General features: G+C 35.9%; 1 protein-coding gene across 2 annotated transcripts in view; it reads right to left on the bottom strand.

Moving 5' to 3' along the window:
• Positions 1-615: 615 nt before the first annotated feature.
• Positions 616-14,279, bottom strand: part of Shawl (Shaw-like) — a 61,681-nt gene continuing 48,017 nt past the window's right edge. For both annotated transcript variants that reach the window (XM_070107041.1, XM_070107042.1), the window contains 2 exons: positions 3,339-3,443; positions 616-3,224 (listed from right to left, as the gene is read on the bottom strand). In XM_070107041.1, the coding sequence (XP_069963142.1) occupies positions 2,434-3,224; positions 3,339-3,443 (896 nt within the window). In that variant the 3' untranslated portion in view covers positions 616-2,433. The remainder of the gene's footprint in view (positions 3,225-3,338; positions 3,444-14,279) is intronic.

Here is a 14,279-nt window from a genome sequence, read left to right as displayed (position 1 = left end):
GTGTCTAAATCGACTCAACTCGTCATGTTAATAATTTTTATATATATTTCATAGGGTCTCCGACTTTTCCTTCGGAGTATTACAAAAATCGTGGCAAACTTAAAACATACCCTCTTCAGGGTATAAAAATATTTCTAAAAGGCAGTATTTGTAGCAACATTTTAACGTATATGATTCAAAGTTTTCCATATTTGTAAATAATACGTAAAAAATGTGTTTTCAATAAAAACATCACGACGTGTTTAGGTAAAAAAGAATTTGCATTACAGTTTCATGTAGAGCTTAAAATTTACAAATAATCTACCTTAGTGGGATTTTTTTAATTAAAAAATTCGTATATTTAAATACTTTTAAAAAGTCAATTCTTACTCATAAATTCTTAGTCCGATTTTCGGCTCTCCCTAATATATAAAGGTGTATATGTGTTAGATGATGAAAGATATTATAGAATGGATTTCATACTTAAACAATTTTTCAACGATTTCAAAGAAAGCTGTACACGTTTGGGCTTACTAAATTTTATAAATTAAATATATAATTAACTGCAAATTTGTTTTTGTTTGAGGGACATTTATTTTAAATTTATAAAGATAAAATTTTATAACTTTAGTTAGGTACACAGATTTTTAGCACTTATTTCAAGTGTATGAAAAAATATTCTTCGGAATTTAAGGTTAGATGTAAGGGTATTCAAATCAACGCACGCTTAGAAGACCCTAGTAATGCTTTTCAACCAATTTAAACCAAAATATTGTAATTGCAATTTGTAAAATTTTTTATTAATATAATAAAACCCAAATTAACATACTATACACCACTATGCGAAATTGCTTTGATTATAAAATGAATTTCAGCATTCTTCGTGCGGTAATCTAAAAAGTCTTATATTGACCCGATTACATAAATTCATCACAATAGCCCTAATCCCAACAACGGTCACAGTGAGAGACCTTACCCATATGAATGTATACAAAGTATAACAATATGGATCTTGTCGCCAGAGTGTTGCAATTATTTTATAAACGTTACACTAAGAAAAATTTAGCGGAGATAATACAATAGTATTCTTCAAAGAAGTCATGATTTATGTACTATAAAGTCTTGCAATCCTAAAATGACTATAGCATGAACAATTTATCGGAAAAAGTTGTAAAGAAGTAGATCAACAATGACATTTGAGCGAATAGACAGCGTAACAATGAAAACCCTGCGATCGGTTTTAGAAAATAATTTTCTAACCGAGCGACTCTGCTAGATTCTCCAATAAAATGTCAAAAATCTTATTAATGAAAAATTAGTATCAAGCGACTCGGTAAGAACCAGCTAACGCTTTGAAGGCCAAGCCAATAACCAAGTGCTGCTTTAGGATTAAGGCTTTTCAGCGGAAATGCCAGTAAAGGTCACAAGCTCTTAACAGCGTTACAGTTTTGGTGCGGCGTATGTATATACCAAGTACCAGATGAAAGTCAGGAAAACTTTTTCTAAGTGCATCGTATAAAACTGAATTCATTTGAGAAGAGATATTTCTTCATTTTTAGTTACGAAGATCAAGGAAACTTGAGGTATTTAGCTAGTCAAAGCATATTTAAATAAAGTTTAAAATATCAGCGAATTTTATACAACTATTCAAAATGACAACAATACTTAATTCTTTTGAATAAGAAGTCTACTGACTTTCGTACTTGGCGCAAACTCACATAGGACGGTGCTATATGTATACTTAGCTGATCATTCGTCCCGGTTTGGCCGGGACAGCCCGGATTCCGAGCTTAGAATTAAAAAAAATAATGAATTGGAAATAAAAAACCGTCCCGGATTTTGCCAGGACAAATATGGTCACCGAACTGTATACACTTGGCTACAGTACTTGTAATTTTTTTTTTAGTAAGGAACGAAGGGTGAGCCGAAATTAGCATTTGTATTAAATGGAAAATTTTATTTAGCTTTAGTGAAGTTGTGAGAAGATCTGTAGGGAGTATGTAATTTACTTAGTTGTTGAGTACGAAAAACGGAAATTGTTAGTTCATTTCCGGGAGCTTATTATTCTTAGCAAAAATTGCTACACATTTCAAGTTAACTACATTAATTTGCTACAACTGCTGTTCATATTTAAATTACGCTACGCTTTAGGTCAATTAAAAATCTTAAAATACTACATATTGTACATATATACTATATAAATGACCAACTTAACGAAAAAAGAAAGTAATAAAAACAAAAACTTACGTCACTAGAAGCCTTATAAATTTGCGCTTAATGGCTGCTCGTTGAAACTCATTAACTATCTAGCTTACTTCCTCTTCCAACCGTTGACCGCAACATACACATTTAACACGAAACACACAGTTATACTGGCTATTTGCTACATATATACACACACAGACATTTATCTCTATCCATTTAAAATGGAAATTTCCAACCGATATCCCGCAATCAGCGCAAATCGGTGCCGTACAAGCGGCCACCATTGCCACCTCTAGCACCAACACCACCACCACCACCAGCACCAACGGCATCGCCATCATCACCATTTGTATACTCATTAACACTGCCATTACGACTCTCATAGTCGTCCTCGCCCTCATCCGTCGCATTGGCGTAATCGCTGCTGCCACCATCGTCCAGCAGCGTCACCTTCGGCGGTGGGTGATGATGTTGCGCGTGCTGCTGCTGCTGCTGTTGTTGTTGTTGGTAGTGATATTGCTGTTGCTTTTGTGGACTTTGCGTACACTGTGGCGAACATTGTGTTTGCTGATGGTGTTGTTGATGATATTGTTGTTGTTGCTGATGTTCCATATACGCCGTTGAATTCTCCATCTCCAGCAATGCACCACCGCCGCCATCATTGACCGCAATCGTTATATTACAACCACTTGAATGATGCACATTGCCGTGACCAGCATTGGCGACGGCCGCTGCCTCACGCATTTGCTGCGCGGCCAATATTTGTGCAGCGCGCGCACTCAGGTTGGGTGTGCGTACGCCGGGTGGCATTTGCGCGGACGCCACACTAATAGTGGGCGGCACATTCAACGCGGCGCGACTGCCCGAGTGACTGCCGCTGATGCTGTCCGTGCTGCCGACGCCACTGCTGCTGAGACAATGATGCGCGCCGGTGATATGGTAGGGCGCCTGCGTGTGATGTAATTGTACACCGTTATGCATGCCATCGGCGCCAGGCAGATGTTGCGGCGCCAACTGCAGCGCGTGATGATCTTTACATTCTGAGGGAAGAGAGCGTGTAAAAGCATAAAGAATGACATAGAGAGCATAAAAGTAAGCAAAAGCAAAAGTATGTGGCATTTTAATTGCAAGTTGTTGCAAGTCTATGACCTTACCTAATGGCGCTAACAGCTTGGGTTGCAGTGGTAACATAAAGTCATGTCCCGTTGTGGCGGCGCGCGGCTGCAAACTCTGTACCGGCGGCACGCTCAAGTAATCCGCTAATGATTTGAGAAAAGAGAAGACGTAAAAAAAAAACTTAGAAGACTAGAAGAAGTAACTGTTCTATATAACTTATTGGTGAGTAGTAAAAGTAAATTAGTAAAATATTATAAAATTTAGTGAAAATTCTTTCTAACCTCAAATATTACAATATGAAGAGAGTAAACGAAAGATTTCAATGCAAAAGTGACTGCAGATATTTTTTTTTATCTTTTAGCAACAACTAAGTGTGTATATATGCTTAAATATTATCTGTAACATAATTCTATTAATATTCAAAATTTTATTAAATATTTATGATATATTGTATAATTGTATGCAGTGAATATATAAAAATTGATTTATAATATGTTATAAACAAACATTTGCAATGCCATTCCATATATACGCATGCATAACTAATTACAATTGTAACTACTTACCTATTCGGAAACTATATAGATAAGTAACCACTAGAACGCCATTATAGCGTATAGAAATTACAGTTTAAGCAAAATGTAGATTTTATAAAAATATTCAAAAAATTCTTTTCATGAAAAATGTTCCTCTTTAATGCCAAAAAACTGGAAGTTATTTGAATGTCTAGCTGTTATCGAAAAATCGATTTCGCTCGAAAAAAACTTAAGGCGTGTTCTGAAAGGTTATTTTTTAAATATTATTGTTGAAGTTATGTATGGCAATGTTTAGATTTTAAAACTTTTCTTATACTTTTATATAAGGTAAAATGAAATCCATATTTTTTTCAATAGATAGCTGCAGTTATATGTAACGTTATATAACCGCGATCAGGTAACGCTAAATGGCGTTAGAAATATAAGATTTGGTACTAAAGAAATTTCTCACACTGTTTTGTGATTGCTTTAATCACCGTTTCGTAATCTTGATGTAAAATATCTACCACACTCTGGAGAACCAGTTGTCGAAAATAACGATAATAAAATGAAAATCGTTGTCTTTGATTGCCATGTAAGCACTGCTTTGATTGCCCAGCAGCCAAACATTGCACAAAAAACTGTTGAAAACCATTGTACATACCAAAAGAAGCTTGATCTATGGATACCACATGTGTTACAACAAAAAAAAACCTCATGAACCGAATTTCCATCAGCCAGGCGATACAAATCGTTTCATTTTTGAAACGGATGATTACTGGTGATAACAAGTGAAGCAATTACGATAACCCTAATAGGAAGTGGTAGTGTTCGAATACCGAACAGAAAATCGTCTACTATGAGCTCTTAAATTGGACACATAGCGCCAACAAATGGATCGTCTCAAGGTGGCAATCGCGCAAAAGCGACTATCATTAGCCGATAGGAGGGAAATTGTGTTCGATAAGGACAACGCCAAGTCACACACCGATAGTGACTCGCCAGAAACTCCGAGAGCTCGGTTGAAAGGTTTTTATGCATTCACCTTATAGTCCAGACCTGGCGCCAAGTGATTACTTCGATGTTCTGATAATTTTTATGTGACTAAGGCTATGTACCAGAAGGAAAAAACTGAAGTTGTGACTAGAATAAGCTCCTCAAAGATTTTAAGCTTAATCCACAAAGACCATATAGAAGGAAATTCGTAGAATGCAAGGTTTATACAAATAATGCTCAAACATAAGAATTTCTTTTATGTATTCATTTGTTATTGGGATTTTTTGGGAATACAATAATCTAATGATAGTTGAAATGGAACCAATAAATTGAAGACTCAATAACATTTTGTGGTAAGAAGGTTGTTATTCAGCACAGTAAGTCGAGTGTATGGGAATATCAACTGAGATAAGACTGGTCATGACATAGAACAAGGTTCGAATTTAAGTAAGAAGGATTTGTTATGCCTTTCCTAGATTTATACATTACTTCCAAGAATTTGTATAAAATATTTAAAAATGTTGCAAGTTTTACTTTTTGTGTAACTAGAGGGTACTTTCTGCCGGCCAGAGCTCTAAATCTGCTACATGCGATGAGAGCGGCAATTGAGGTTGCTTTAACTTCGCTTTCTTTTAGCATTTTGTACATAATAATATCACAGCGAGCGAAAGATGTTGGGCTTATTGTGAACGATGGCAAGATAAAGTACCTTGGAACTATGTCACTGTTGGCAGCTATAAATTTCATCAAAGTGAAGGACTTTGTCTATCTCGGAACCAGCAAAAATTCCACGAACTATCTACACCTGGAGATCAAACGCAGAATAACTTTTGCCAACAGATACTACTCTGGGATCAGTAAGCGATTGAGAAGTAGATAAATCTCTCGACGAACAAAAATTACGATCGATAAGACTCTTATCATACCCGTCCTATTATATGGCGCAGAAACATAGACGATGACAAACCGAGATGAGAAAGCATTTGCAACATACGAGAGAACTGTACTTCGCAAGGTCTTTGGAGCCGTCTGTGTGAGCGATGAGTACCGAAGAGGATGGAACCACGAAATGTAAATATGAGAAAGAAGTAACATATGTTACTTCGTGTGTGGCCAAAAAAAACAGTAACAATCATGCTAGAATGTGACGCCACACTCAGGTCTTTTGGTACAAGTCTAGCATTGACACACTTCATACCAAAATGGTTGAGCCTATCCATAAGAAATGTTGTGATGGTCTGGTGCATGACGATTTTCAAGCTATAACTTTTTCGACAAACTCTACGCGTCGAAAACAAACAGCTGCTCAACGTAGACTAATTGAGATGTGAGGATCAAACTTCACACGAACATAAATAAATTTGTACAAATATAGGAAAAAAAATGTATATCTGTTCGGTTTCTGCGTGGTGTTTATATGGACCAGCTCGTGTGAATTGATCTTGATTTAAGACGAGTCGAATTTAATGAAAAGTTAAATAATTCGAACCAATTGAAGTCAGTTGCAGTTCGGTCGCGTCACACAAAGTTAATATAAATCAACGGAATCTTAAACTAGTTTTTCGAGTTAATTCACATAAATGAAGCAAGACAAATCAAGTTATATGGAATCACGTCAAATTAAGTAATTGCTTTTTTCTTCAATCTTCAACTGTTCTCCCGAAGTTTCCAAGCATGCTTTTGGCAAAAAATAAATTAACACAGCTTAACAAAAAAAAAAAAAAAAACGGCAGTAATTGCATTTCCTGCAAAGTCATTTCGCCATTGCTTGTAAATCATTTGCGCATGCATACTTAAATTGTTGTAAAAATAAGGAAAAACAAAAACAAAAATAAATTAAAAAAACAAAAACAAATGCAAACAAGTTAAATAAACAGTGTTAATGAGGCAAACCATGTCGACGGCAGCTGAGAATTCTCCGAAAAATCACGATTCAGTAGCGGTTCAAGAAAGAAAAACAAAAAAGAATTTGAATAAAAACAAAGCGTGAATAAATACGAGTGCAATAAGCAAACAAACATTGCGGAAATTAGTAAAACTGGGCAAGAATGCAAATAAGCCGAAGTTGGCCGTACAAAAGTCAACAAGCCACAGAGGGGGGGGGGGGGGGGGTAGACAGAGAGCCACAGAAGATTGGATGAATACAAAGAAGAAAAACTGACTGCTGCTGGTATTTTGTTGCGAGCTAAATAAGCAGAAAAGGCCAATTCAAAGCGAGAAAAAACACAAACCAACTAATTAAGCCATCAACAGAATGACGGCAGTAGGGACCGTGTTGCCAGAGAAAATGTTCAAACACTTGCATTTTCACTTTGACTTCTTGCTATTTGCGTTATTTTTACGCTTCGCTTTCTTCTCTCTTTCTCATTGCTATTACTTTATTGTGGCGCCGCAATCATTTGTACCGCACATTTATCACGTGACAGCAACAATATGTTGCTGCCGGCATGCCACACAGTTGGAAGTCATATTTGTCAAACACAAAATGACTAGCGGACATCTTGTGTTGTGTCGAAGTGTCACAACGAAGCATAGAAGAGCAGCATAGTGTCGACCCTGCTTCGGTCAATGCCATGCAACAAAGCGTTCGTGGGAATTACGATTTGGTCGCCGAAAGCCAGTTGACATTTGTTGGAAATCGGAAGTGAGAACACTGTGGTGAATGAAAGTAATTTCTCATGGCAATGAGAGTTCGTCTAAAGCAGAAATTTGTAGAGTAATAAGGCAGGAAGTAAGCAGAAAAGGTTGTTCAGCTGGAATTTAATTAAAACTTTCCCCGACACGTGTTTGCAGTTGGACAGTACGTGCAAGCAGTTAGCAAACAAAGTGATGGACAAACGAATAGTTGGTGAATGTGATGCGTGAAAATTAAAATGCGATTCGTATTGAAATGGTTTAATGAGAACGCAGTTTCTTGAGTTACGGAGCTTATAACGACTCTTTAACGGACAGGTGCTGCTGCTGCAGAGCCTCACATTGACTCAAAAGTTCGCATATTTTATCAGCGGTTTAAGCGTCCAGTGGGAAATTTAAAAAATCGACTTTTTCATATTTCTATAGGTTATACCTTTAAATATACAGTACTAAGCGTTTAAATTAATATTTCAGTTCCATCTTTAAACGGGTTTTCTCAACACTACATATTTCAAATTTGCTTGAGTGATTACACGGAGTCAAATGATTCGATCACTCTCAAATTTTTGCTGCATGTTCTGTATACAGTTTTCCATACAATGATTTAATATTTGTTTTAAACTGACCAAAAATTTTACTCGACCGAAATTTTGGGTAAAACTCAACTTTTTTTTAAACTTAAATGTTGTAAATTTTTTTAGGTATCATTCACGGAGAAGGTCGAAATCACTTCTAGTGTATGACCTTATTTTTGGCATCGCTGGAGATTGCGGGTAGTTCGTTAATATTTAATATTTGTCTACATTTTTCTCTAGACTCAATTTCACTTATTACTTTAAGCTAATAACTCTATTATAACTTCTAAAGAAAATCAAGATACGATCTCCAACTTCAAATCTTCTTAAAATCAGATGAGATCAATATTAATCTCGATATCCCAAAGGTACAGAGGAGTGTAAGATGTAAGCGTAACACCTTTTGTGTTAAACAAATAAAACCTTTGGTAGCAATTACACATACAAGTTTTCAAAGAACTTATTTTGTAATAACCTCCAGTGGTAAACCGAAGAAATTCTCACGGTTGTAGTCTGATTTATGTTCTGCGTTCAACCTAGAGCTTCGGTGAACACACTAAAGGCATAAAGTACCTATATCTAATCAGGAAGATATCAATTTACCAAAGCAAATGAGTGTGAGCTCTCTCAGAGAGGTGAGAGAAACATTGCTTCTTGAGTCAGCATTGATAAAATATGTATTTATAAAGATATAGCAACGACATACCGCTTCATAATAAAGTACATGGTGGAGCTGCTTTACTGGAACCTAATTAAATGAAGCCTTTAAGATTTCAAATCAGATAATTCCAAAATACACAGGCAGATAAAAACGAGCATGCTAATAAAGATTTCGAAAGAGTTCGTCAGGTCCGATCGTCGACGATCATCTATCAGATCACATTGAACTATCGGAGAGTCAAAATACATTAAATGAATGAGGTAATCGCCAACTTAAATGAGCACTTGGCTAACATTGGAAATCCGACTACTCATACTCCGCCGTAAGCGTGAACATAGGAAACCGAAAGATTGATGAGATTCAGTTTGAAATCGAATACGATTTACGGATACATAAAGTTAGATGAAAGGTGGACTTTCTACATTATACAACAGCTAAAAAAGAGTGCATAAGCAAGAGGCTTTAGAGAAAGGAAAAAGTTGGCGATCTCAGTCACAACACCAGGTAATCCGTATATATTTTCAGTTTCAATAGCAAAATTTCAAAAGTTTGACACTGGACACGCATTATCAAGCGGGATACCTTTGCTTGCTACTTTTTCCTCTTTCGATGTCTAAAGAAGTCAGTCGGTTCTAAGAGTGTTGGACAATGAGAAGTGAGAAGCCAAGTTACTAAAGTTAAATATGTAATATAACAAATTTATTATTTGGGAGACAATAAGCGTAATAGACTTGTACCAACAAATTTTTTTATAGTTGTAAGTTAGCACCAGAGTGAAGTAAATTATGTCAGACCTCACTAACAATCAAATTTGTGGCGTGTGTGTGAGAGTCTTTTCGATCAACACTTAGGAGTATTTCCGTATCACAATAGACCGGTGTTGTCATCTGTCCAAGTGCGATCCGTTTTTGGATCCTAACCTTATGACTAACAGATGTCAAACTGTTCGCGCAGTATTAACATGCTTTAATTGAACTGTCTTAACAACATTCACTATCTAACTATAGAGTTAATGATCTCTTCTCATCGTCTTCATTCGATATCTTCTTTAATTAGTTTTCATACATTTTCAAAACAGAAATTATAGCGATTTTAGTGAGTAGTAAGCAGTAAGAATTTGTGATCTGTTTTTTTTCAAGGTGTATTTTTGGGAATATGGCAGCAACTTGAAGACAATTTCTATTCAAGATTGACTTTTCAGAGCACAACAGAAACATGGAGGATTATAGTTTGGATTGGAATACAACTGAGCTGTTCAAACTAATCAAATATCGGTTCTATGCTTTTGTTTGTGGTCTAAAGTAACATTGATTGGATCCCTTATATCTGTTTAGAAAACCTTCATTACTGGATTATTCCATAATTTTACAAAAATCAATTATTGCATTAACATAAGTCTAACTAATGGATATTCTACCCTTTAAGTTACCTATTTTCATAAGTAAATAGCTGACAATAACCTCTACCAAGTAACCATCTTTACATTATCACTATCACCTATTAATTGCTGCGGTAAACCACATAAGACTGCAAATGGACAGCGCTGCAATCAGCAATGAACTAACAAACAATTTTTACTCTTGTTATTGTTGTTGTTTTTATCTAAATAACTTTTTGCAAGGGAAGCAAACTGCCCGCGGCAACATTACGTAACCCCACTGCGATGTGATGTGACAAGACTGCAAGTGCCACAGCTCACTTACACACAACCCTTGTGCCCCTCACCCTCCTGTGGCGCTCTGAAGCGCTGGGGACCTCGTTGAAATGTTGAAAATAATTGGCAAATGTCAACAGCAGAGCTACGCTGCGAGCGGCGACAAACAAGTTTCACTTTTCAGGACGAACATATTTTTAAGGCTAATGGAAAGAGCGAAAGGCCAAAAGCGTGATATTAATACAACAACAACAGCATAAAAAATTACTCGTATTTACTGTTACACTAACTGCGCGGCGCAGTGACGGATGCAAGGGCTGATGACGTGCAGCTACTAGTTGACTACAACTACAAAAACAAATAATAATAACATGAAACGCAACAACAATAGCAAATAATTATAACATGAAAAGCAACAACAAGAACAATAATAATAACATGAAAAGCAACAACAAGTATTGTTCTAAAATAAAAATAAAAAAACTTTGTAAAAGCAACAATAAAAACAAACTTAAAATTAACAAAAAAACATAACAAAAATAGCAACAGCTACCTTACAAACAACAACAAATACAACCAAAAAATCAAAACTAAACGATAAAAAAATTATAAAAGCATTAACAACGATATGCTGTAAAAGCAACAACAAACACTAAAACATGTTGTTAAAGCAACAATAACAATTGTTTAAAAACACAAAAAATATTTTTCAAAAATCACAACAACCAAATGTTGCAAAGACAAAAACAACAAAATAATCTTTTGTCGAAATCACAACAACAACAAAATCTTTTGAAAAATCACAACAATCGAATGTTACAACAGCAAAACCAACAATAACAAAAAACAAATCTTGTGTAAAAATTACAACAACAATAAAATATTTTTTATAAGTAACAACAAACAAATATTTTGAAAAATCACCCCAACCGAATGTTGTAAAAGCAAAAACAACAACAACAAAATCGTTTGTAAAAATCATAACAACCAAATAGTATGAAAGCAAAAACAACAACAAGAACAACAATGCATTTTAAAAACCACAATTACAACAAAATCTTTCGCAAAAATAACAACATAAAAACCAAAAAAAATCTTTTCTAAAAGCAAATAACATCAACAGTAAAACTATCTGCAAAAAACCAGATATTACAACAACAACAACGCGCCACTGCCTTCAGCCAGTCAGTCGCTGCAGTTTCGCCATTAAATATCGTTGCATATCACAAGGCGCCATAGCGTCGCGTCGCCCCATTTGAAAATGTACATACTTTATGTACTGTTACTGCAATTTTAAGCAATTTACGTTATAATTTAATGTAAAAATTTTAAGTTAAGTTCTGCTAGTCAACGGAGGACACTAAAATTTGAACAACAAATGAAACCATATTTACAAAATGGCTGTAATTGCTGACAAAGTGTGGGCGAAACTAACCGGCTGTGCTCATAAGAGTGTATGTGTATGTGTGCGTGTGCAGTTATAGACCCCAATGCTGGAGCAATTTGCGTGCAGTGCTTTGGTAGGTGTCTGGCGTCTGCCTCTGTAAGGCCCTTCATCACTTAAACGGAATGTTTAAAATTTAGTTTAATTGAAATGCATAAAATTTTAAGCAACTACCGAAGCTTGGACACACATACGAACGTCGAGCCGCCGAGCAATATTCTATTGCCGACTCTACGTAATGTTTTGCTCTGGTTGGCAATGCATTTTCGAGACTTTTGCGTTGAAATTGAAAAAGTTTTTCCATTTAACGCAGATTACCGTAATAGTTGCTGTTGCTGAGCGGCTGGAGTGTTGTCCAAATGAGCGCACCCACACATACATACATATATACACAAAGTATATAGAGGCTAGCTGCTGTTTGGTGTCGCCCATATTTCGGTTTATAAGCGGCAATATGCCTCAACATACACTGCTGAACCATAATTCTGGCACTTTCCTGTCGCTGTTGCGCTACTTCCATCGTTGCTCACAAAATTTTACATTAATGAGTTAATAAGTTTGGCCAAAAATGAGGGTATTTTTGGCGATTTTTAGCGCAAAGCAATCAAAAGTGGCTAAAATGAACAGTGAACATAAATTACAGCGAAACTAAGTAAGGTAGATCCGAAATTGCACCGAAACGAATGCAATGCAAGAAAAACGTTAACTTAACCAAAGCTGTAATACCCTCCATTGGTGCATATCTTTTAAAATAAAAAAATCTTTATATTGATTTTGATCGGTCAGTTTGTACGGTAACGACATATATTGGCTCGATAGTGGTCCGATTCTAACAGATTTTGTAGCTTCTTGGCGAGAAAAGGACGAGTGCACAATTTCCTATCGATATCTCAAAAACTGAGTGAATAGTTCGCGTATATACTGACAGAGGGACGGATGGAGCATGAACCAGTATCGGGTGAATGACGTAACACCCAAGTGATCCGGTGAAAATCTATGGAATCTGGAATTTATTACATAGTGATTTCTAAACTCTGTACTACCGATCAATCCGGCAACGACGGGGTCGTGTTTTTTAGCAAAAAGTTAAAATTCGTCACAAGTCCTTAGAACCGCAAGATTAAGTACCATATTTTATCCTTTGAAAAACGTTTGCCAAAAATTAAAAAAAATGGTAGAGACCTGTTGTAACGGTTATTGCTACTATAAAGAGAATAAGCTCTACTAATAGCCATTTTTGTCCCCAACTGATCTTCTGATGCCCTAACTCTCGTTCTTTCGAAGACGTTTTCCAAAGGCCACTAGAATACCCAAAAGTCTACATACAGCTTCAGCGGAGCATAAGCTTGTGGTTACAACCGACAATGGTATTTTTTCTTACATGTCGATGGATACTATTTTTGATGATTTTTTTCCTGCCTACTTCATTGACATTTTCGGAGTTTTCATCTTCAAAAGTTATATCCAGAGTTTAGAGAGTTAATATCTGTATTACCTGCTCAGTTTATTGGCTTTTCGGAGTTTTATCGAATGATGGAAGTTTGGATGGTTACAAAAGCTCTATACAAAGTGTGGTTCGAGTTTGAGCCTCGTGCACCATACTTTTTGCTCACATCTTTTGCTTTCTGTGTTTTGATAGAATAATGGGAGCATGAAAAGTTGTAAAAGCTTTCAAGAATATAATCTGAATCGAAGATATGTTGCTCGCCATCCAACCAAAGCCCAAATCTCAGCTCTAGTTTAAATTCTTATCCAGCATAGATGCGATAACAGCTCTATTTTCAGTTAAAAGCGTGTGTTGAAGTTTCGGCTTATATGTTTTAAGATTAAGGTATATCTCCAATGACAGATAATCTCACAATTCTCACTTAGTTCGCTGCTTACTGTCTAAGCTATATTCAAAAACTTTGGCAGTTGTTCACGGGATTAGGTTGAAAGCTATAAGGTTCGGCCTTTAATAAGTCAAGTGCGGATAGAGCACCCTATATTTTTCGTATGGAAAGATGAAAAGTGATGTTTTCAGTTTAATAAGTTGGATCCTACGTATTCGATAGTATGATCGAAATACGCTAACACCAAATTTAACGTTAACAACCGCAAGTAAATTATTATAAACCTGAGAGCAGACGTCACCTATTTTTGGCTTTATGTCTTTCTTTCTACTTGAGTAAGTCATTGTAAAATCAACCGGAAGCTCGGAATATGAAAGACCGTTATTCACGAGTATGTTAGCAAAACAAATATACGCTTGTGCAGCAAATCGGATTTGGGTATAAATATGGCCGTCCAAAACCAGCAAAAAGCAATCAAAATAAAAGTACATATATCTACATATTATATTTTGCAAGAACGCTTCTTCGTCTACTTAAAACTTTAAATTGAGATGTGTAATTATCCAAAAGTAAATTTTAAACTTTTCACCAAAAACCAAGCACTAAGTGGGGCAAGCACAAAAGTGTGTGTAGTGCGTCTAGAGAAATGAGCAACACAGTAGACGCAC

The sequence above is a fragment of the Bactrocera oleae genome, chromosome 3, assembly GCF_042242935.1.
Source record: "Bactrocera oleae isolate idBacOlea1 chromosome 3, idBacOlea1, whole genome shotgun sequence".
Taxonomy (NCBI): domain Eukaryota; kingdom Metazoa; phylum Arthropoda; class Insecta; order Diptera; family Tephritidae; genus Bactrocera; species Bactrocera oleae.
Note: the sequence above shows the minus strand (reverse complement) of the source record. Positions and strands in the feature narration are given on the sequence as shown.